A 25,551-nucleotide genomic window follows, 5' to 3' on the forward strand; every position below is an offset into this window, starting at 1 on the left:
TAGAACACTTTTTCATGTGCTTATTGATAGTTGTGATTTCTTTATCTGAAAACTGCCTATTCATGTCTTTTAACCATTTATTGATTGGGGGATGGCTTTTTTTTTTTTGCACAATTGACTTAGCTCCTTATAACTTTGAGAAATGAGACCTTTGTCAGAGGTTTTTGTTATAAAATTTCCCCCCCAATTTGTTGCTTCCCTTCCAATTTTGATTGCATTGGTTTTGTTAGTAATTGTTCATTTTACATTTTGTAGTGTTCTCTATATCCTGCTTGGTCTTAAATTCCTTCCTTTCCCATAGATCTGACAGGTATAGTATTCTATATTCATCTAATTTGTTTAGGATTTCCCTCCTTATATTTAAGTCATTTACCCACTCTGAGTTAATCCTGGTATAGGGTATACAATGTTGATCTAAGTCCAATTTCTCCCATACTGTTTACTATTTCTCCCAGCAGTTTTTGTCAAATATTGGGTTCTTCTCCCAAAAGCTGGGATCTTTGGGTTTACCGAACACTATCTTGCTACTGTCATTTACCCCAAGTCTATTCCATTGATCCACTCTTCTATCTCTAAGCCAGTGGCATGTAGTTTTGATGATCACTACTTTATAGTATAGTTTGAGATCTAGTAAAGCTAGGCCTCCATCCTTCATATTTTTTTTCATTGTTTCCCTTGATATTCTTTATCTTTTTTTCTTCCAGATGAACTTTGTAATATTTTTTTCTAATTCTGTTTAAAAATTGTTTTGGTACTTTAATAGGTATAGCACTGAATAAGTAAATTAATTTAGGTATGATTAACATTTTTATTATGTTAGCTAATCCTACCCATGAGCAATTGATGTTTTTCCAATTATTTAGATCTAGTTTTGTGTAAAGAGTGTTTTGTAGTTATGTTTATATAATTCCTGGATTTGTCTTGGTAAGTAGATTCCCAGATATTTTATCTTGTCTAGAGTAATTTTAAATGGAGTTTCTCTTTTTAACTCTTGCTGCTGGGTTTTGTTGGAAACATAGAAATACTGATGATTTATGTGGGCTTATTTTGTACCCTGCTGATTGTTTCTACTAGCTTTTTAGTTTATGTTCTTGCATTCTTTATCAGGTCATCCTCAAAGACTATATTAGTTTAGTTTCCTCAGTGAAACTAAATCTCTGATCCCTTCAATTTCTTTTTCTTCTCTAATTGCTATTGCTAGCATTTTTAGTATAATATTAAATAGTAGTGGTGATAATGGGCATCTCTGCTTTATTCCTGATCTTAATGGGAAGGCATCTAACTTATTCCCATTGCAGATGATACTTGCTGATGGTTTTAAGTAAATACTGTTGGGGGCAGCTGGGTGGCTCAGTGGATTAAGAGCCAGGTCTAGGGTTGGGAGAGTCTATGCTCAAATCTGGCCTCAGATAGTACGTAGCTGTGTGACCCTGGGCAAGTCACTTAACCCCCATTGCCTAGCCCTTACCACTTTTATGCCTTAGAATCAATACATAGTACTAATTCTAAGATGGAAGGTAAGGGTTTAAAAAAATAAATGCAGTTTAATATTTTGAGGAAAGGCTTTTTTTGTTTCAATAGGAAAGAGTGTTGTATTTTGTCAAAAGCTTTTTCCGCATCTATTGAGATAATCATGTGATTTCTATTAGTTTGGTTGTTGATATGGTCAATTATGTGGATGATTTTCCTAATATTAAACCATCCTTGCATTCCTGGCATAAGTCCAACCTGGTCATAGTGAATAATCCTTGTGATAACTTGCCGTAGCCTTTTAGCTACTATTTTATTTAAGATTTTTGTACCTATGTTCATTAAGGAACATAGTTTTATTTCTGTTTTTTGGTCTTCATGGCTTGGGAATAAATACCATATTTGTATCATAAAAAGAATTTGGTAAGTCTCCTTTGCCTGTTTTGTCAAATGGTTTGTAGAGTATGGGATTAATTGATTGATCTTTAAATGTTTGATAGAATTCACTTATGAATCCATCTGGCCCTGGTGATTTTTTCTTAGGGAGTACTTTGATGGCTTGTTCAATTTCTTTTTCTGATATGGGATTATTTAAGTATTCTATTTCCTCTTTCATTAATTTAGTCAATTTGTATTTTTGTAAATATTCACTCATTTCACTTAGATTAGATTAGATTTCACTTTCTTTTACCTTTTTCTTATTTATTTTTTGTTTTAATTCCTCTAGTTCTGATAGAGGAAGGTTCAGGTCTCCCACTAGTATAGTTTTTCTAACTATTTCATCCTTGATCTCCACTAGTTTCTCCTTTAGAAATTTGGATGCTATGCCATTTGGTGCATACATGTTGAGTACTGATATTTCCTTATTGTTTATACTGCCTTTTATCAGGATGTAATTACCTTTCTTATCTCTTAACCATATCTGTTTTTGCTTTGGCTTTTTCAGATATCATGATTGTAACTTCTGCCTTTTTCTCAGTTGATGCCCAATAAATTCTGCCATCCTCTTACCATTACCCTGTGTGTGTCTACCTGCCTCATGTGTGTTTCTTGTAGGCAACATATGATAGGATTTTGGTTTTTTAATCAACTCTGCTATCTGCTTCCATTTTATGGGGTGAGTTCATCCCATTGACATTCAGAGTTATGATACCACCTGTATATTCCCTTTTCATTTTGATTTCCTTATTTTAGTCCTACCCTTTCTTCTTTCACTATTTCCTTCTACACCAGTATCTTGCTTTTACATTCCTTCCCATCTCCTCCCTTCTTATTCTCCTCTTATTTTTCTTTAAGGTCTATTAATTGTCCCCATCCAATCTTTCCCTCTCTTCCTGTCCCATTCCCATCAACCCCCTTACTTATGTTTCCTCTCAACTTCCCTGTAGGATATGATAGAATTCTATATCCCAATTGATCTGGCTATACTTCTCTCTTAGAACTGATTCCACTGAGAGTAAGATTTAAATATTATCTATTACCACTTTCTTCCTTTCCTTCTTATAATATTATTGTCCCCCTAACCCCTATGTGCCTCTTTATGTGGTATAATTTATTCTCCTTTACCTCTTTCTTCAAGTTTCTCTTAGTACCATCATCTTTTTTTTGTCCCCTCCCAATATTTTTTTACATATCATCTTAAACAGCTTAGTACCACAAACTCTGCCTATGAATATTTCGTCTATCTACTATGATAATGAAAATAATTTTAATAGTCACAGGGTAATAATGAAGGTACAGGGGATACAGGAAGGGCTGGTAACAGGGAATGGATAAGTTGAGGGAACATAGGGAATAAGGAGGCTAGTGAGGTAAACGGAGAGGTTCTACCAAGGAATGGAGGATTAGGGACATGGTCTCACTCAGCCCACAAGAGAGGTACCCCTGGGTAAGGATTAGGTTAAGGCTGGCAGGACTGGTGTTTAGAGTGACTTCTGGGAATAGTGGAGTTTACTCCTGAAGACTTGTCTAGTAGTTGCAAAGCCAAAAGTTCCCCTCGTCAGGCAGGCAGACTATCACTGTTGGCTTTGGTTGTTTAGCCTAGGCTAATGGCTAGCTAAGCCACCAGCTTCTTTTTCTTTGTTCTCCCTTCAACATGAATCTGACAGTGATCTTCTATTTTTCAAGTAGTTTAATAGTTATAGTAAATCAAAAAAGAGGATAGGTATGTGGGAATAGGAAACCCTTGCTTCTTTTCCAGCTGAGCCACAGCTTATTTATCTTCTTCTTAGCTAGTCACTATCTCTATCTTACCAAACAAAAGGCAAGTGTCCTTGGGAAGGTCAAGGGATGGAAAGGATCTTCAGGGTGACCCCCTGAGGGTGAGGGATCAACCCCTTTCAGCAGCTTACTTTTGTCTTGTTCTTCCTCTAATGGATGCTCTCACACATATAGGAACCTTCTTCTCCAGGGTAAGGGAATGCAGGTTAGGATGTAGAACTCCTGGTCTTTGCTCCACACTCAGCTGAATTCAGAGGGCAAAGACCCTTTCAGTTATCAGTTTTCCCCACAATCCTCTTCTCTCACTCCAACTGTCACTACTCACATTCCAACCACTGTCTGCTCCATCTCAGTGGTCAGAAAATCAAAAGCTTGATTCACAGTTTTCCTTTCCACAACAGGTATCATTTTTCCATATAGTAATATAATCCATTTGACCCTATTAAAGCCCTTAACCCCCACACCCCTTATTGTTTACCTTTTTTGTGGTTCTCTTAAATTTTGTATTCAGACATCAAATTTTACATTTAGTTCTGGTCTTTTCTTTAGGAATGCTTGGGAATCTTCTATTTTATTAAATGCTCATACTTTCACTAGAAAGTATATAGTCAGTTTTTATGGATAGGTGATTCTTGGTTGTAGACCCAAATCTCTTGCCTTCCTGAATATTATATTCCAAGCCTTGTCATCCTTTAGTGTTAAGATGCCACATCCTGTATAAACCTGACTGGGGCTCCTTGATATCTGAATTGTCTCTTTCTGGCTGTTTGTAGTATTTTCTTCTTGGCCTCGAAGCTCTTGAATTTGGCTATAATGTTCCTAGGAGTTGTCTTTTGGGCATTTAATGTAGGAGGTGATCTGTGGATTCTTCCCACATCTATTTTGCCCTCTTATTCAAGAATATCAGGGCAGTTTTTCCATATTTTTTGTAATATGATATCAAGAATTTTATTTTGTTCCAGGCTTTCAGGTAGACTAGTAATTCTTAAATTGTCTCTCTTGGATCTGTTTTCCAGATCAGTTGTCTTTTCAATGAGATAATTCATTTTTTTCCTTCTATTTTTTCATTTTCTTGATTTTTCTTTATTAATTCTTGCTGTCTCATGACATCATTAGTGTCTACTTGCTCAATTCTGATCCTTAAATACTGATTTTTAGCTATGATCTTTTGATTTTCCTTTTCGGTTTGGTCTATCCTGCTTTTCAGGGCTTCCAGCAGGTCAATTCTGTTCTCCAGTTTGCTTATTACTTCATTTGATTTCTGTGCTTCTTTTTCCATATGGACAATTTTGTCTTTTTTTTAAACTGTTATGTTCTTTTTTAATTACTTTCATTTCTTTTTCCCACATTTATTCCCATTTTCTTCTATCTTTTTTACCTGGTTCTTGAATTCCTTTTTGAGTTTCTTGAGAGCTCGCGAACAATTTCCAAATTTTTTTTTTTAACTTTTGGATGTGTTTGCTTGTTTGTTACTCTCAGCTGTTGCTTCTGTATTTTGCTCTTTTTCTTCATTTATCCAGAATTGAGTTTTTTTTTGGGGGGGGGGGCATATTTCTTTTGTCACTAGTGGTTTGGGGTTCCTGCATATGTTGGTGGACGTTGCTTTCTTAGCTTCTGTCTCGCAGGCCTTTGCCTTTGTACTATCATCCCTTTCCTGCCAGAAGCCTCAGTGAGGGGAGGTAGATCTGTGATGTTTATTGTGTAGATCCCTTTGAAGCCTTTTTGCCCTGAGGCTATCTTCCCAGCCTTCCTTCCTTGGCCTTGTTTCTGCCCACACTCTGTACTCTGCTGCCCAGGCTCCATGGTCTTTTGCCTTGAGTCTCAAGTCTCACTGCCAAGGCCTTGCACTGCCCTCAGGGGTAAGTCTGTGGCACTTTCAGGAGCATCCGAGGACTTAGAGATTACCCTGGCCCTTCTCTGATTCTGGTGTGGTAGGTGGTGTGGGGAAGGGTTGATAAAATTGAGCTTTGATTAGTGCAGTTTCCCCCAATTATAGTGTGTGAATCCCCAAACATTACCTACTTTTAAACCTGCATCCAGTGGGAGAGCCCCTTTGTCTGGTTTTGATTTCTGTTTTTTTGAGCCACTTGGTAATGGTTGGTTAGAAGGAGATTCAGAAGGTTCCTGCTACTACATCGCCATCTTCTCTTTGCCCCCTACAATGGTATTTAGATGTTAATTTTGAATTTCTTCTAGTTCCTAGATTTTGCTTTAGAGAAGTTGCAGAAAACATTAAAAAAGACTAAATCTTTCAGTCTACATGTCAGATTGCCTTTTGCTTCTTAGGGAAACTTTTACAGCTTTATTCCTATATAATTTATAGAATGTTTAGCAATAACATAGGATGTGAGAATTATGAAATTTGAAGAATTTCTCAAATAAAAATTTATTTTTTAGTAGTGTTTCTTGTTTTGGTTCATACTATAATTTTGTGAAGTCATTTGATTTTTGTAATAAAATGTAAATTGATTTAAGTCAGATTATGAATTGTTACCCTACAAAGAATGTTACAAGAATAGACTGAAGTTGTTTTAGAATGTCCACTCTAAACCCTTAAAAATGTTTAATTGAAACTTACAAGTTTTGTCTGGCTTCTTTGGATGCAAATCAGAAGAATTTAGTGAATGATTTAAAAGATTTTTTTGGGTACAGACCTATAATTGCGGTAGAGAATCTTCTGGGGAGAAAGCTTTCTTAATGAATGTAGATCAGTTAACTTTTCTCTGTCCTAGCCTCGGGACTCTGAGAGGCTGATATTTCTTTGATTCTGTGTCCCTTAACAGGCTATCTCTTGGTTTAAATCATATGATAAATGTTAAGGAAGCAGTTGTGATATAATGAGTAGAGGGATAAATGGAAATCAGAGGACCTGGGTAAAAATTCCCATCTGCCTTTTAATTAGCTATATGAAAAGGTACTCCTTCTTGGACCTTTAGTTTCCTCATTTTCATAATTGGGTCAATGATATCTATAATATCCAGCTTACAGGTTATTGAAGGAAAGCCACTTGTAACCTTGAGTGCTGAAAAAATAGAACTTAGAGTTGTAAGAAACTTGGAGATCATCTAGTCCAATTAATTCATCTATTTTACAAATGAAGAAACTGAGGGCCAAAGTGGTAAAATGTCTTACCTGATACTTCAAAGGGAATGAGAAATAGAATTTAAATTTAGGTCTTCTTTTTTAAAAAAAAAATGATTTTTCCTAAAGTGCAGACCTCACCATGTCACTCTCTTATTTAGCAAACTTCAGTGGCTCTCTTATCTCCAGGACCATATCCAAAAAGCTTTGTTTAGCATTCACAGCCAATCTAGAAAGTTAACTCCCTTTACTTTCCCAGTCTTCTTACACATTAGTCCTAAACATGTACTCATAAATCAATTGACACTAGCCTCCTGATTGATCTACAAACAAGACACAACATTTCTCAACCCTGGGCATTTTCTTTGGCTGTCCCCCATTCTGGAATGCTCTACCTTCCGATTTCCCTTAAGTCTTATGTAAAACCCCTCTTCTGTAGGAAGCCTATCCCAAACCCTTTTAATTCTAGTGCCTTTCTAATGAATAATTTCCCATTTATCTTGTTTATAGCTTGTTTGTATGTAGTTATTTGCATGTTAGTTTGGGCTTGAGTGACCTAAGCCTTCTCTAGTTGTATCTGTAAATTAAGGTTAAAAAGTACTAGCTTATAGAGCTGAGAGAATCAAATGAGGTAACTTTGTATGTGAAAGCATTTTGAAAAATGGACAAATGAATGGTTCCTCAATTTGGGTTTCAACATGAAACCTTCTAGGTGAAATATTGCAAACTAATATGAATTTATGAAGTATTTCTTTTATTTTTTAAAAGTAGATTCTTATCCAAAGAAATTAATTTTTAGAATACAGAAGTTGGTTGGTTACTTACACACTAGATATAGTTATAAATGACCACCAGTCTGATTAATTATTGGAAAAGATGATCTAACCTTAAAAGATGACTAATTACATGATAAGCTTTTTTCTGTAGCTAGAAGATCATTGATTTACTGTGGAGTGAAAGATTTCTCTTAATAGGTTTTAATTTAATTCAATTTTTCCTTCTGTGGATATTTAATTTATTGAAATATCAAAGAAAATTTGATATAGATCTAGTATGGGAATTAATAAGAGATTTAGGATTACTGAAAAATTGATTTTCAAATTAAGGAAAGAGGAAACAAAATTCTACTTTTAACCAAGGTAGAAGAATTTCTTAGTATATATGAGCTATATTATCGTAACAGTATGACTAACATAAGTGGTATTTTTCATTTTTTGTATCCCCACTGCCTTCCCTTCGGTCCCTGGGTATAGTAGGCATTATAATAAGTATATTTCATTATCACATAAAAATGATGTTTGTAGTCATTTTGTGGATATTGGAAATGGTTAGAAACCTTTCACAGTAAAGAAGCTAACATAAATGGAAGAATAGACTACAAAAAGACAAAAGGGAAATATTTATACTTTATCACTTCAGAAAATTTATAGATAGCCATAACTCACACCATTGTAGGGGAAATATAGTAAGAATGAAATTAGTAGTTCTCTTTTGTTTGTTACATCCTTACTGAATACCAATAATAGTTTTTTAAACTGAAATGGTTTGTCTTCATTAACAGATTGTGTAATAAAGCAATTTTCTAGTTGAGGAGTTAGAACTCTACTTGGTAAAAAGTGGAGAATCAATGTTGATTTTTGAGTCTTGCTTGTGAAATCTCTGGCTATAATAAATGTTTCATATTGCTTTTTTATTCATTCATACTATGGACTGATCTCCTTTGATAAAATGTTAACTCCTTGAGGGCAGGGACAGTTTAATTATTGGTTAATCGATTTACCAGTCACTTAACTGAGGACATCTTGTTAATAAATCCATCTTGTATTGGCTAGAGTCAGTTCATAGACAGTGAAAAAGAATAATTTTGGACTTCATTTAGTATGGTGTACCTGTTGTCTAAAAATATTGGCAAATGTTTGGAAATTGATGCATTTGTCTAATTTAGTTCTGACTACTCTGTTTGAAAGCTCTACCACATGTGCTAGTATCTCTAAAAATGCCCATTAAAGTTGCTTTCCAAATCCTCAGGGTTAATTGGTTGCTAAAATAAATGTCTTTCAGAATTGGAGAAACTTGATCATGCTTTATCACTACACTTGAGCCTAACTACAGTGGTTATTTTTCTCCTTGGATTGTGTTTACTTTGCATGTAATCTCTTCTAGCTGTCATTATTACCTTTCCTAACATTCTTTATAAACACATAAATCCTATGTGATAGACTATAAGATTGCCTTATAATAAAGTAATGTTATTTAAATAATGCTTCTAGTTTAACCTTTTTAGTGGGCATTGGGAAAAAGGAAGGAGATGTAGGAAAAGGTAGACAAGGAAACAGCAGTGAAGCTAATTTACTGGAAATGATAATCTAATAGTTATCTTAAGGCCTTTTGTAGAATACATAGGTTTAAATAAAGAATTGTTAATACTATCTCATAGGGGCACAAAAATTGAGTGAGGGGGTTGGATATACTTTTTAATCCTCAATATAAAGCTTTATGATTTAACAGAAAGTTAAAATGTATAATAATTGCTCTTAACAGCATTATTTCAAACATTTTGACAGCTATTCAGGATTATGAAACTGCACAGGAACACAATGAAAATGATCAACAGATTCGAGAAGGACTAGAGAAAGCTCAGAGGCTCTTGAAACAGTCACAGAAAAGAGATTATTACAAAATCTTGGGAGTAAAAAGGTGAATTGTTCATATGTGTATAGAATTTGCATTGGCTTAAAAATATATCTGATTAAAATAGCAATAAGTCCTTTTTTGACCTTTCTCCCCCTTCATTCTCTTTAATTATGTAATTATAACCACATAGCTAAAGGACCAAGCCTTTGACAAATCTATCAAACTTTTTAGACTTATTTGCAGAATATTACTTTAATGTTTAAAAACACATGCACAATGAGAATGGAAAATTAGTCATTGGCAATAAAATGGAAATTAAACTAATGCCTAAAAACTCCTTAACAAATTGTAAAGCTAGGGAATAAAAAACCCACCACTTTCAGGCTTAGTAGTTAAACTGGTGACTCTTACTCATTTCACTAAAGTAGGAAGAAATTACTAATCCATTTTGTAATCCAATGAAAAATCCCCTTTAAACAGATGTGTTCTTTAGCATATAAATTTTAAGGCTGAAACTTTGATTCTTATACCACTGATATATAGCCTAATCCATGAGTATAACTCTTCTGTGGACCTATAAAATGTGAGAATTGGACTAGAAAGCCTCTGAGGTCCCTTCCAGTTTCTATTTCTGTTAAATGTAGAGAACTCTGGAAGTTCCAATGGGAACATATAGGAGATTTTCAATAACAGAGATTGTTGGTCAGTTAGAAGATAAAATTGGGATGTCATTTAAAAAAGCATGAAAACAAACTCATGATTATGTAGTACTTTCTAGAGGCAACATGGCATAGTAGATAGACTGTTGAGGTTGGAGTCAAGTAACCTGGATTTCAAATCCTGCCTCTTGCCCTTACTAGCTATGTGACTGAGCAAATCAAGGAATGATATGTGCTGCAGATTACCTCCTAGTCCTAATGCCAAATTAGTCACAGATGAGGTGCCACCTTTGTTAATGGAACAAGTTACCACATTGGGAATTGTTGACACTGATGAAATTATAGATCTTTGATATAATAACATTTTACTTTTACAAAATACTTTTCTAGTGACAAATGTCATGAGGGATCATTACTTTTGTTTATAATCAATTAATATTTTAATCATATTTAATAAGGTACCTTTGACTACTTTTTTCATCTTATTGTATCACATTTATCGTATCATTTTGTGCTCCAGAAACTTATATCCTTAAAGAAATTGGAAATCCAGGTGGCTTTCTTTCATTTTTATTTGATAACTGTATTCTAGTTCATTATGGTGGTATGTTGTAAATCTTTTCTATTAATATATGTCTGCTACATTTTAACCCTTTAGAAATGCTAAAAAACAAGAAATCATCAAGGCATACAGAAAGTTAGCATTGCAGTGGCACCCAGATAATTTTCAGAATGAAGAAGAAAAGAAAAAAGCAGAGAAAAAATTTATCGACATAGCAGCTGCTAAAGAAGTCCTTTCAGATCCAGGTATTATATATATTGAATTGAATTCAACAAACATATATTAAGTGTTTACTTGGTGCAAAGCATAGTGCTAAGTGCAGGAACTATAAAAATGACTTTGTTATAGATCCTGTAGTCTAGAAATTTTTAGTATTGGGGGGAAAGACATGTATATGGATAACTGTGATGCAAGACAAGATACAGGAGTCCAAGCAAAGTATGTTGAGAAATTTTTGAGAGATCACTTTCAAGCAAGAAGATGTTGTTTGTTTGCAGGTATAGAAGTCAAGAACAGGTAGCCCTGGAGTTAGGCAGATCCTGCCTGAAAGAGGGGAGAGACTTCAAGCTGAGATAAATGGATGGTTGGGGGCAGGCATGTTAGACATATAGCAAAGGGATGAAGACAGGAGCGCACAGGACAAAAAAGGGAGCTAGAAATCCTTTCAGGCTCAAATATAGAAGATATGGAGGGGAAGAATATGTAGTAATGCAGGATAGATTAGAACCAAATTGTGGAGACCCTTGAATGCTAAAATAAGGCATTTATCATTTTTTTTTATACTGTGGGAAGCTAAGGAAGATTTGAAAAGTGGACATGAACAGTGAAATAGTAAGATGACTAGAGCAGTGATATGAGACATGGGATGGAGAAGAGAAGGACCAACTTGGAGATTATCATGATTGTTTAGTTAAGAAGACATTTGGTTATTTCAGTGGGCTTGGGAAATATGGGGTACGTGGGACAGTCCTTTGTAGGCCTGGGTGACAGGGGCAAGAGCTATTGATGACCCTACCTCGGTAACTAGAAGAACAGTAGAACCATCTAGAGAAATCAGCATTTGGTGTGAGAAAGAAACCTAAAGAGCCACAGGATGGTGGGACAGATAAAATATACATAGTCTAATAACCAAAATTTCTCAACTTTACAGCCTCTCCTATTTCTACTCTTATCAGCATATTAATTTAAAGATTTGAAGTTGGATTTTCTTTTGACTAATAAATAACCTAAATTATGAGCAAATATGAAACAAAATATATTAGAGATCCCAGGAAGGAAATTAAAAGCATAAGATTCTTAATCATTTAGAAAATCCAGAAATAAATAAATGCACATTATTATAAAAAGTGTGTAAAATAACCTATAATTAGAACTTTCTAAAAGCAATTGCAGTGACTAGAACTGAAGTCCTTAAAACCCGAGTTCAAATCCTGTCTTTGATACTTACTGGCTGTTTGACCATGAACAAGTCACTGAGCCTCTATGGGTGCCTTGGGCACTTTCCAGAAGCTGCTTCTTACTTCACACACTTTTGGGAGGAGATGCTCTGCTCTTTGGGAATGGAGCCTCCTTTCAACCTCACAGCTCTGTGCAAGGCAGCTGCACTCACTGATGAAGAAGCCAAAGTGCAGAGAGAGACCCCTGCGTGTGCTCACCCAGCGAGCCTCAGAGGCTCTGCCTTGAGCTCCTCTGCCCAAGCTGTGCCCACAGTGAGCACCCGCCTGGGCCATCTGACCAATGGAGCAGTTACACAAGACAGCCAACACCCACCCAGTGGGGTTAGAAAGAGAGGCTGCAGGCAGCTTGTCAGAGAAGCCGTGGGAAAGTCCTGGCGGTGAGGGAGGGGAAGGGATGGGTCAGCTTGGCCTCAGGGTAGTACCTGTGGCAGCAGCATGAGAAGGAACGGAGCGCCAAGAGGCTTGAAGCAGGGAGACCAATTGGGAAGCAGGTAATCTAGTGACACTGGGAGGGTGAAGAGGCCAGGGCAGGTGTCCTAAAGGTAGAAGCAGCAGGATTTGGCACTACGTGGGCTGTGGGAGAGGGAGGGCAACATGATTCCAAGGTTGTGAACTTGGAAGATGAGTACGAAAGGGGAGGATTTGGGGGGAAAGATAACGGGCTACCTTTTGGAGGTGCAGAGCTCTGAGATGTCTCTGAGACCTTGAGGTTTTGAAATGTCTCTTGGGCCATTGGTGGTCTGGGATTAGAGCTTAATGGAGAGACATGCTGGATAGATTGATCTGGGAGTCATTTATGTGGAGGTGATGGTTACATCTGAGGGAACTTAGGGGGTTTCTGAAAAGTTCAATAAGAAGAGGGCCTAGAAATGGGCCAATACTGAGAAACTTGTATAATGTGTAAATGTACCATCCACTGTTTTCTGTTTAGAAATTACAAAGTACTAGATGCAGATGTAAGAATATGTAAATAAGCAAATTAAAATGCACCTGGAATGGTTTTAAGGTGTGAATGATAATTTTAATGCAAGCATAAAATGACTATTAATTGTGTTTGTATTTTCTGAACATTGCTCCAATGTAAAGGGTATGGGGTGCTGTTATGTTTCTGGGAAATTACAGGTATCAATTCTTGCTTATGCCTCTTAAGTGCTATAATTTTCCTTGCCGGACAGGCAACTTTTAATTTGTGAAACATAGGCATTAGTGCAGAATCATTCAGATGATAGAATTGCTTAGAAAAGCTATATTATAGCATTTGAAATTCTGCCCTTGGTGGTTTTGCTTTTATTTTCTTTTCCTGTGAGATCATTTCTGTTTGTTTTTATCTCAGAGAACTTATTAAAATATCAAAGGAAAATAGACTCATTTGTATTTTTTAGAATAAATGTGAAGATGCTTTAATGACTTTAAAAATACTATTTTTAATGCTTCCTTTTGTGAACCAAAATGAAAACTGTAATGTGTAATGTTGCAAAGCTATTATTCATAATGTATGAAAAAGGACCTCGTAATGTAAATATCAGACACAATTGTTTATACTATATGAAAGCAGTTTTCTTTACCTTTAACCAAAAAAAGAATTTAACTCAAACTTTCCTTTCTTTCCTAGAAATGAGGAAAAAGTTTGATGAAGGAGAAGATCCCCTGGATGCAGAGAGCCAACAGGGAGGTGGTGGCAACAGTTTCCATAGAAGCTGGAATTCTTGGCAAGGCTTTAACCCCTTCAGCTCAGGCGGACCATTTCGATTTAAATTCCACTTTAATTAAGACCAACAATGTTTTTTCTGCTACTGTTCCTCCTCCTCCTAACTTTTTTAAAATTAGAAAACAAAACTTGTTCCGGTTTCAAGACCCTAATGAAATATTTCAAGTCTTTCTGTTGTCCATAACCAAAGAATTGTTTTAATAGGAAGAATCTTTTCCTGTTCATTTTAAGCTCTCTCTTGTTGGCTGGGGGTGGGATATGATGAGTGATGGCATGTGGTTCAGTGCCCATATGAAGCAGCCAAGTCTGGGGCAAGCTCTCTTGCATAAGCACTAATATATTTTTTTATATTTTTCTGCATTGGAGCGAATGCAAATCCTTCCTCCTGTGAAATCCTTGTGTTGTGTGTCAGTACCTACCTGTGGTGCATCTGTATGCATACAAAAGCCAAAAAAGAAGCTCTTATTCTCCGAAGACTTGGCCACGTTTCAGTATTCTTAAAGTGAAAGATTAAGGATGAAACCAAATTCTAAACTGTATTGTTTTAGTGTAACTTGGTTTTCTGAACCAGAAACTGCTAGACTGGGATTTTGAACAAATAGAACAGTTATTGATTTCTGAGATTTTCAAATGTTTGTTAATGTCTGAACTTCCCTTAATACTATATTCAATTTAATGATATTTTTTTTCTGTATGGTTACAAATAGGGAAGTCAGAAACCCTCATTTAGAAAACTTGCTATCAGATGACAGCTGGGTTTGGACTCTGGATTGGAATCAGAAAGCACATTTTATTCTTTCTCTTTATAGTGGAATGAGATTTCCTTAGGACTGCATAATTGGAATTAGATGTAAAGATCTGGGAGCACTTTGATTTAAGACTAAAAAATCAACTAAAAAGAGATTTCATTTTTGTTAAAAATTAATTTTTAGATATTGAATTTTTTTTAATATTGCTTCTATACAAGTAGAGAGAAAATTTGTTAGTAATGAGTTCTTACCTGTCTTATAAAATTTTCAAGACCAAGATTTGGTTTTGAAATTTAAAAAAGTTGCTTTGCCAGGATTTATAGACCTTTAATGCAGTATTTCAGTATCCTTTATTGTGGTGACTCTGTTAGACAATTTTCCCATTCCTTGCACCTCTGGTGGCTCATAAGTTTTACTTAATTTGCGAATTAGGTTCACAGGACCACAAGTACTAGTTTCTTGACAAACTTCAGAGTCAGATGTTTATCTTTACTAGAAGTACTGGTCTGATTTCAGGCTCCTGGGATTTTATAGGGTCTTCCACAATCTTTTTTTTTTTTAACTTAGAAAAAGGTGCCTCAACTTGTTGAATTCTACTCAAGTTTTCACCCTCGTGTCTCTATAACAAGGATAGTTATCTCCTGATGGATTACATGTTCCTTACCTACCAGGTAATTACTGAATAGTATTAGCTATTCAGGCTTACTATGTAGAGAAATTTTTTTCCCCTGTGAAGACTAGAAATTGACCTCTTTTGAATAGATCTCTTTAATCAAGGACATTGTACCTTTTAAGGAAATACTAGTGCTGCATTTAAAATCCAAGATAATAGTTTTAGTTAATAATCATTAACTGCTCCCAATGAAGTTTTATAGAGCTCTGAGTTTCCAGGGGAATACTTTTAGTAACATAAGGTATTTAAAATTGTTAGAGAATCAAGAGTTCTAATCAACTGAGAAGGTAATTTGACTATACTGTTGCCAGCATTAGCCAAGCACAAATTTTATTCATAAATATTAGTTTGCCTATAGAAGTGAGATTTTGTTTAAACAAGACAGTATAACCACATAGATGAGTTGAGAAAACACTTTGTAGAAAATTCTAGCCAACACCATGATATCTTTTCATCTCTCAAAATGTTAAGCATTGAAAACAAAATTTTTCCTTTATTTGCGGTTTTCATTTGTTTTGTCTTGAAGCTCAATCCGCTATAATATGCAAATATACAATGTAAACAATTTTTTTTTTGTTTAACTCTTTGAAAAGTCTCAATTAAGCATTTATACAAATGGAACTAATTCTATTATCTACAAACAATTATTTTTGAACCTGGTCTTTTATTGCAAATTTTCCCTGGCATCACACCAAGAAGACTACTACAGAGCTGATAGCCCTGAAGGAGTGGGACTCTTCAAAACCCCAAATAAATATTAAATCCCACAGCCTATCATTTAAAGAATACCAAAATTGCCAGGATATGAGAGAGCCAAAAAGATGTTTGAGATGGTTATGGAATGGATTGCATTGGGAATTCCTGTCCTTCAGGGTATTTGTTATTGATCTAGCATCCAACTTCGGACCACATATCTGAGTTTTCACCTCACAAAATAACCATGATTGCAAAACCTGAAGTTGATCACTCACCCAAGGGAGGTAGACAGTTTAAGTGCTCAGAAGCTTGTTTTCCTCCAGAAGCACCATAATCATAAGTTAGAATAAATATTTGACTGCTTTAGTTCACTCAAGAAGAAAGAGAAGCTATATATTGCACAGTGCCAATTCCATATAAGAGGAAGTGAGCCTCTGCTACTTAAGAAAGTCAGAAGACTTTTAACACTTTTAACCCTTGCCTAGGGAATGCAAGGAGTCTTCTAGGTTCCTCCTATTTGGAAAGACCGTTTTGTTTTCCACAATGTTTTCAATGAAGGTAAAGAAATATGTATTAAGGGAAAGTATAATAGCTTGTCTGCCTAAGTGTAAGAAGCCACATTAATACAATTGGAAGAATTAGATTGGTGAAAGTTTATTTTAAAACATATCTTTAGTGATTGCTGCTCTTGTGCACTTTCTCTTGATTTACTGCTTTTGGTCATGGGGCACAAAGCATTTGTTGTAGCTCTTTTAGTAAAAATATGCAGCAGGTCACATGGAAGGATACATTATCCTTAGTCTGTTCTCCTTTGAAAAAACTCACTTTTCATTAGTGAGCTCCCTAAGAGTAATGCCGCTGGTCTATTCCATGGTAGAAAAGCTTGTCTAGAGGGAATTTCCCATGGCAAAAAAAAGTGTTAAAGACACATCTGTATGTGATGCAAAGTCAGTCTTAAGAAGGATGATTTAAAATTCATTGAAAAGTCTGAAAGTATATACAGGAGTTTGTGCTTTTTTACCATGGATAAATGCAAATGTAAACAATTTGAGCAGGACTTTATAATTAAAAAAACATCTAGCCAACTATCAGTTTGGTTTTTAAAAACCACAATTTTCCATTCAGATCAGTATTAATCTAGCTTTTTGAGTGTCAATTTAAAGGAATTTGGAAAAATGTTGGTTTATGACAATGGGATCGAAAAACTGCCTATATCACTTGAAGGAAAAAATACTGCCCCAGCCCTAAAAAAATGATAATTAAAAGACACTTTTAAAAAAATACCTCCAAAACAGTGTCATTTTATTCATGGTGAGAAGTGAAAATTTTCACCTAGGAATTGGCCAAGTTTTTGCCTTATTGTGATAATGTACTGTTTATAGTTTGCCTTGCAAAAAAGGTTTGACCAGTATGTCAACAGAACAGTTGTAAAATAAATCTATTCAGCCTTACTTAATGACTATAGTTTCCTTTTCAACATTCAGAGAGGAAGGAGGAAGGCAATTGTAATTGTTCAATGACTAATATAGTTTTACTCTAAATCAGATCATTCCTGTTAACCACTCTTTGTTCGTGGCAAGAAATTTACTACATTTCAAACAGGGTGATAGTAGGTAGGGTAACTCAGTCTTGTTGCAGAGATCTCTTGCTTGCTGTCTGATTTAAGATAAATTAGCCACTGCGTGGCTCTATGGAGTAACAAAATTTTGTTGCCTTTGTTTATCTGCATTTGTCAACCTCTATCTACAGTGAGGAAGAAAGATTGGCAGAGGTTAAAAACTGGTGACCTTTCTTACTGTAAGTTAGATTCTGCTCCTACCCCAAAGCTATAGTTCAACTATGTAAGTGAGATGACTTAATGCATCTTAAAATTTTTGAATGTTTTATACAAAAAAGGGAGAGGAACCTAAAACTCAATGAACTGGGTCTCAGACATGTCTACAAATGTGGGTACTATTTTTATGCCAGTGTATTTTCACATTTAATAAAGATATTTATGGTGATATGTGCATTTTTTTCCTTTCATGATTCCTATAAAAAACAGTTGCTGTGATCATGAGAACTGAAGATATTATGCTATGATTTATTTTCTATTTTTGAGTTCACCCCAGATTTTTATGTTGAGAAACCAGAAACTTACCTTATACGTGTAGTTGTAAAGAAAAATCAAAGCAAAAAATCCCAAACTAACAAGAACCTAGATAAAATTGTTGAAATAATCTCTCTAAAAACATTCAGTCTACTTGAGAAGCCCCTAAAATGGGGACTTTCATACAAGGTTACCATTTGGGTAGTTCTTTGATGTAAGTCTTTTAGGATCTAATGCATTTAAAAGGCTTTGTTTTATAGGCCTGGAAAGAAATAATCTTCAAACTAGCATATTTCTATTAAAATCTCCAGAATGAATTTTTATTTACAAAGAAAAGTTGACTAAGTATATAATAAAGATACTACTTATTAATGGTAGCATCGATGAATGCAAGTTCTCATGGTATCTGAGGATCCTTCATAGGAAGTTGTCATTTCCCATTTTGTGGATAAGGAAGCTGAAGGCATTTTGGTGTGCTGAAAAGAGAACTAGGTTTGGGAGTTAATCCTATCATCATGACCAAGTAAGTTTATTTTTCTGAGCTTCACTTTTCTCAATAAAAAAAGGATTGCTATTCCACTAACCTCATAGGTTCATTGTGGGGAAAGTACTATAAAAATTTGAGTGGTTAGTAGTGATATTAATAATTATATAAAGGTGAGAGAAGCCCAGAGAAAATGATGGAAAATCATGAAAAGGAAAATGATTTGTATGTTTCAGTGGAATTCTCTTAGCTGGAGCTGAAAGAGGAGAGAAGGGGAACAGCCCTCTGCTGGCTACACAGAGCTTAGCCAATTCAAATCTGATCAGTTATGATTTCGATGTGTAAATCTTGCCCTGAATATTTACACTCGAACTTTTGATTTGCCTTGATCAAAATTAGACAAAAATGAATAGAAGGTTATAGATTAAACAGAAATACAATAAGTCAAATTAATTGGTTTGCATTTTCTTGACTAGAATTCTCTCCCACTCTGCTCTGTATATACGCAGGTACTTAAAGAGTTTTTGAATGTATTATGTAAGAATACTCACTCTTTTGGGGGTTGATCCCATCAATTCTCAATGTGGATCAACTTAATGAACATGAAGTAAAGTGGAGGAGCTAACGTCACTGCTGTCCACCTTATGGGGAAGGAGCAGACTTGGATGACAGTTCCCCCACCCCTTGTTTATAGGAAAAATTGAAAGGGAACTTAGAGATGATCTAGCCCATTCCTCTATTATACATATTAGGAAAACAAGGTCCCAAGAATCGCTGTGGCTTGTCCAAAATCAAGGGCAAGCATGTAATAAACCACTTGGCTGTGATTTGAGCTAACCCAGGTCCTGGGGGTCTGATTCCAGGGTTTGCTCTTTCTACTATACCACATAAGCAAGGGTTGAAAAAAATGACAGGAAGAACCCCTCTCTGTGCATGCTTATAATATATGCAGATTTCTCGAATCATTAGAGAACCTTGAAAATGGTTCTTTTAAGTGAACTTTTGTAGATTTTCTTTACTGGGTGAGATTCCTTTCTTGGTTTTGAAGGGCTCCTTTGGAGTCATCAATTGATAATTCCCAAACATTTCATTTCTGATATGGACATTGCACAATATGCTTCTTCCTAAGCTCATCATTCATGTACTCACTCTCTATGGACACAATTGCATTGTATTTGTATTCTTTGAAATGTGTTTTTGTTAATCACAAAAAAAAAAGCCCATTAAGCAATAAAAGTAATTTCCAGTTTCTCCAATGCCATAATGGCTGTTTTATGTGCAAACAATAGTTGTTTTTTTTTTTTTAGGATTAAAAGAGTGTCCTTTTTACATTCCTTTTTCTGAGTTGTCACATACTTCAAAGGCTTCTAGACAGATGTTGTGACTAGGGAAATGCTATTTCAAACTTTTACCAATGGAAAGCTCAGGAATGGCAAATAATGTAAACAGTTATTATAAGTTATAATGTAAATACTTTATATTATGTGGTAAATGGAACTTTTAATACGTTACAAATATGATATGCCAATAGACCAATTTTCAATAATACAGTCTTAGGTTTTCCATGATTTTGAAAAAGTCCTAGTAGAAAACATTGGCCTTGTTCAAGCAGAGCCTTCCCTAACACGTTTTTTCAACATAGATCTGGAGTTTGTGAAAACATAGCTTATTAAATATTGGTTTATATGGATGATTCTAAATCACTAATGTGAAGAGTAGGAAAGAAAAATGTTTTTTTCTGTACCCTAGATAGTTGACTAGTTATGTTTTATTAAAACAAAAACAACAACAACAAAACTCACAAAACAACGGAGGTAACTATATAGTGCTTACATAGTCTAAGGTACTTAATGCTATTCTCTTTTTCTTAAAAGACTTGCCATAATTCTTTTAGCTTATATTCTAAGGTACTTAAAAAAGAAATCCTTGTTTTCTTAGAATTGTTCCTGGGTATCAGTTCCAAGTCCAGAAAGAGTTGATAAGGGGTAGGCAGTTGGGGTTAAGAGAATCGTCCAGTCACATAGGAAGTGTCTGAGGTCACATTTGAATCCAAGACCTATCTCTAGGCCTGTCTGTCCCTCAAGCCACCAACCTGCCTTTAAGCTGCTTCTAAGAAGAATGTATTTTATATTCATCTAAAAGTCAGACCAGTTTCTTAAAATAATGGTGCAGTTTGCTTAAACATTTAAGACATTTGAAGATAGCGGAGTAATCCTCAGCAGTTCCGTGCCACCATGAGAATCCTCTCTGACCCAAGATTAAAATATCTCTGCAAAATGAATACAAGAGTGAAAGAACCAACAAGGAGACAGAGTGAAACAACTTTTAGGAAAAGAAAAACCCAAAAGGTAGGCAATGAACACCCAGGGCACTGGAGTGAGAGGAGCAGACCCAGAGAAGCTATAAGCAAGGAGGTAAGAGTAAACCAAGAGGAAGCCACATTGCTCCACCCCTCATCTGTGGTCTGAGGTTAGGGAACCTATGCCTGAACCAATATCCAGAAGCTGAGACCCTGCCTGAGCAAACAAAGGTACAAACCAACCCATAACCCTTGAAATTTCAAACCTGTGGAGAATCCCAGAGCTCCCGCCCAGGGAATTCTAGTCTGGGCTTGGGACAAGGACTTAATTCACACTTTAGGATGGATGATAGTACTAAGTACTGATCTTTTTACCTAAAGCTCAGGGTACAGCTCTAAGATAGGACAGAGATGTGCCTGATTAGATCAAGTATACAGTGGAAGCAAAAACTTGAGACTAAGCCTGAGGCTAGAATTTGACCAGCCCCTGATTTGGTCAAGATCACAATGTGATCAAAAGCTTATACTTAAGCCTGAGACAAATCTTTAAGCCATCAGCATCTCAAGGATCAATTCTATCATCAACGGAAGGGGGCTTTCAGAGCTCTCAGCCTTTAGACCATCACATCATCTCTCCCCACCCCCATCCCCAGGCTACCTATAGTTAGATAGGGAAAATGAGAAAACAATAAAACAAAACATCTAACTCTATATTTATGGAGACAAAGAGACACAGAAAAGGACAATGAAAGCAAAGCAAATACACTCCAAGTCCAAAAGAAGAATATGGATTGGACACATATTCTAGAAGAGCTCAAAAAAGACTTCAAAAAACAAGAGAGGCAGAGGAAAAAATGAGGAAGAGAAATGAAACTGATGCAAGAAGAAATGGGCCAATTGAAAAAAGGAGAACAAAAACTGACAGGTAAATCAGGCCTTAAAAATCAGAATTGACCATCTATAAACTAATCATTGCATGAGAAATCAAGAAACAATAAAGCAGAATCAAAGGAATGGAAAAATAGAAGAAAACATGAAATATTGAAGAAACAACTGGCCTAGAAAATAGATCTAGTAGAGACAATTTGAGAATTATTGGACTACCTGAAAGCCATGATAGAGAAAAATACCTTGGAAATCATAATATAAGAAATTATCAAACACAACTGCCCAGATACCCTCAAACAAGAAAATAAAGTTGAAATTGAAAGAATTCACACCACCTCCAGAAAGAAATGCTCATATGGCAGCTTCCAGGTAGCTAAATTCAAGAGCCACCAAGCCAAGGAAAAAATACTTCAAACAACCAGAAAGAAACCATTCAGATACCATGGAGGTACAATCAGGATCACACAGGACCTAAAGGGCTTCTACGTTAAAGGATCAAAAGGCATGGAATATGATATTCAGGAAGGCAAAAGATATGGATTCACAACCCAGTCACCTCTCCAGCAAAACTGAGTATATTCTTTTAGGGGGGAAAAGTGGACATTCAATAAGATAGATTAACAAGCATTCCTGAGAAATAAGCTAAACCTAACCAAAAAAATTTGAAGTCCAAACACGAGACACAAGAGAAACTCAAAAAGGTAAATGAGAAAGAGAAAACTTAAGGGAATCTTTAGGGTCAAAATGTTTATAAGTCTATGTGGAAATAGGATTTCTGTAATTCTCAAAAATTACCCTTAGTAGTAGAGAAAATAGAGTTTATTCAGAAAGAGGGTGGAGAAGTAAGCAGATTATGATGATATGATATGATATATATATATAGACCCAGATGTTGGGGGTTTAGCTTGTCAGGGCATCCTCCTCCCTTTTTCCTTTTTCCTTTCCTTACCTTATTTTCCTTTTCCAAATAAAATCTTAGTTCAAATCAGATCTTGGGTTTGACTTCGATTCATAACAAGAGAGAAGTTGGGCAATTGATAGCATGATTCAAAGGTGAATCCAGTTTTAACTGTGACAAGTCTAGATCTGGTCTGACACAGTCCTCCCTAGAGAAAGGGTTTAACAACAAACCCCTTCTTCTGAAACAGCAAACTGGGATACAAACATCTTTCCCAGTAGTGGTGCTCACTTTAGGACTCCAATCTAAATCCTGATGCCATTTCTGATCTTCCTCAAATTCTTCATTCTCAAATTATATTTATACACTGTTGGGGCCATGTTGTTTTGGTATTTTTATCCCTAGCAATTGGCCTGGTGCTTTGTACATAGTAGGTTCCCAAAACGGATTTTTGTCATTGAATCTATGATTTCTCTAGATAGATCTTTGAGACTTTCAACCAGCCCTTGGATCATTAGATTTTCCTCTAGCGCACTGGAATGATCACAAACATCTATTGTGGAGCACTGAGCCAGCTTGGGGTTGAAACAAATAAGTTGTCATTCATTGTTCCTGTTCTTAAAGAGCTTAGAGGTTGTCAAGAAAAATAAGTAGATTCTTTTTTTGCTCTTAATGTGCTAACTAGATCCTGCAATCAATTAACCTTTAGTCATATAACTGGACCCCTCAAGTGGTTGGTCCTGCCCAAGCCTCTAATTTTAAACAAGCTCTGGACCCGGGGGACTACTGGTTAGTATTTGAAGCCTCAGGAATCCAGATTCCATTTTCTCTAGTGTGCTGAGTCCAAGCTTAATTAAAACAGGTACCTTGCTATCTAAGTGGTCCAGTTTTCTAATTTCCAGATAAGACCCGAGGAGGCTGGTGAATTTAGAGAACAAAATGGATTTTATCCATGAGTAGTTACTTAAGCCTTTAGGGGGAAAAAATAGGAAGGTATGGAAAGGAACCAAACTAGCTTCATTAGTTAAGATTTCAAGCACTACAAGTAAGTAAGATAAACCAACAGAGTTTGAAATATAAGTAATCCTGCTTTAATAGGAGCATGAAGAGAAAAATCTCATCTTTAGCCTCCTCAAAGGTTTGAATATGTGTATACCAAGACACTACTTAATTAACCCCAACAGAAACAAGTTTTGTATATATATAAATTTAGAAATTTTTTCCAAGTAACAAGCATTTTACTTTCCTAGTACCTTCTTCTTTCCCCTCTCCAACCAGGAAAAACAAAATGAAAACAAAGACAATTCTTATAACTAATATGCCCAGTGAAGTGAGCAAATTCCCACATTAACCATGGATACAAATATGCCCCATTCTGCATACTTAGTCCATCATGTCTTTGGAGATGGATGGGTAGCATATGTCATTGGGTCCTTGAGAATCCCAAGAGGCAGAAGAGAGTTCTTATCTAAAGGACCTTCTCTACTAGCATGGATAACAACTTATTAACATGAATAGAGAAGAAAAATAGGGACAGAAGACCAAAGTGTAAGTAGGTATTTATAGAGACCATGATCTGATCTAGAATTAGATTACTGGACTTTGGATACACCTTGAAACTAATTGTCTAAGACTTCTGAAAGCATGAGAGTGCTACCTACTAGCATTCTACCATCTCTGAAAAAAATCCAACAAAGAATTCAACATGGTTGTTTCTGCTAATAAAAAATTATAATTGAAACTACCAGGTAAGAGAGTTTACAACACTACAGTTTTCATATTGGTAGTAGTAGTAGTAGTAGTAGTAGTCTCTCAGTAACCGAGGATGATGATTGTCTTTGTGCGTTTTCATCTATGATAGATGAGTGTGCACAAAGACACTTGTGCGTGAAGGAGATTTAAGTGGAAAAGTCGATGCACAGAGACAGTCCCACTCTCTTGGCATTGGAAGCCTGGGTCCAGTGGCACGAAAAGTCGTTACACCTGGAGACTCCCTCATCTGCATTGGATGGCTGTGTTGTCTTTTGTGCTCCAACACGCCCTAAGCACTCCACAGTGCTTTGCTGCGTTGCCTTGTTTTAATGCCATGTTCATTTCTGAATGTAACCTTCCACTACCCAATAAGCCTTCCTTTATGACAAAATACATCATTTTATTTTAACTGGCGTAGAAAGAGGGTGTCATGTAAATGAATGAAAATCTATTATTTAGGGGGGAAAAACCACTTACCATGGCTTTAAGACTGAGAAAAATATATATTAACTTGGAGATGTGTGCTTATTTGCTGAAATTGGGAAAGGAGGAAAAAGCAAGGGAGACAATAGTATTAAAAATGGCAATTAAACCAAAAAGATTTGTATAAAACTTTAGGCCAGATCCCATGAATGAGTAATCTATTTAGGAATAAATTTTTAAAAATTAGATATTATTTCACATTTGGTTGATATTATTACAAAAGCTTGCATTTACACAGTATTTGAAAGTATATAGTATATCTTCTTTAGAACAATCCAGAGAGATAGGCAATGAGTACTCCCTTAATTTATAGATAATGACATTAAGGCTCATAGAGATTTTACCAAGGTAGCAGACCTAGAACTTGAACCAAGTTCTTTTGACTCCAAGATTAATGTTCTTTCCATTTCAAAGTATGCTTAAAAATAATAAGAAATCAATGGTATCCTTATGGTCTAAAAGATAGTGGAACTTTGCATATATATCACGTATGTACACAAACATATAAATATGTAACTACATGTAGAATTTGTTATCCTGCTTCATTTTTACCAACTCTCCATACTCATCAATGTCATGATAACAAAAAGTTTGAAAAGGACAGAATTTGCTTAGAGGATGCAAATTGTGTTTGATGCATCTGAACCTCAGAGGCCCTGCCCAGGTTGAACCATTGGCCATGAGGGAATTGATGCCAATTTGGATCAGTAGGAGAAGGCTTCATACCACTGGCCACAGCTCCCATACTG

The 25,551-nt window shown here is 35.6% G+C and overlaps 1 protein-coding gene across 1 annotated transcript in view; it reads left to right on the top strand.

Moving 5' to 3' along the window:
• The window catches only part of DNAJC3 (DnaJ heat shock protein family (Hsp40) member C3), a 99,495-nt gene extending 79,757 nt beyond the window's left edge, over nucleotides 1–19,738 (top strand). The window contains exons 10-12 of the mRNA XM_001366295.4: nucleotides 9,336–9,468; nucleotides 10,723–10,871; nucleotides 13,696–19,738. Of these exons, the coding sequence (XP_001366332.1) occupies nucleotides 9,336–9,468; nucleotides 10,723–10,871; nucleotides 13,696–13,853 (440 nt within the window). The 3' untranslated portion in view covers nucleotides 13,854–19,738. The remainder of the gene's footprint in view (nucleotides 1–9,335; nucleotides 9,469–10,722; nucleotides 10,872–13,695) is intronic.
• Nucleotides 19,739–25,551: the final 5,813 nt, after the last annotated feature.

This window comes from Monodelphis domestica, chromosome 8, assembly GCF_027887165.1.
Source record: "Monodelphis domestica isolate mMonDom1 chromosome 8, mMonDom1.pri, whole genome shotgun sequence".
Lineage (NCBI taxonomy): Eukaryota > Metazoa > Chordata > Mammalia > Didelphimorphia > Didelphidae > Monodelphis > Monodelphis domestica.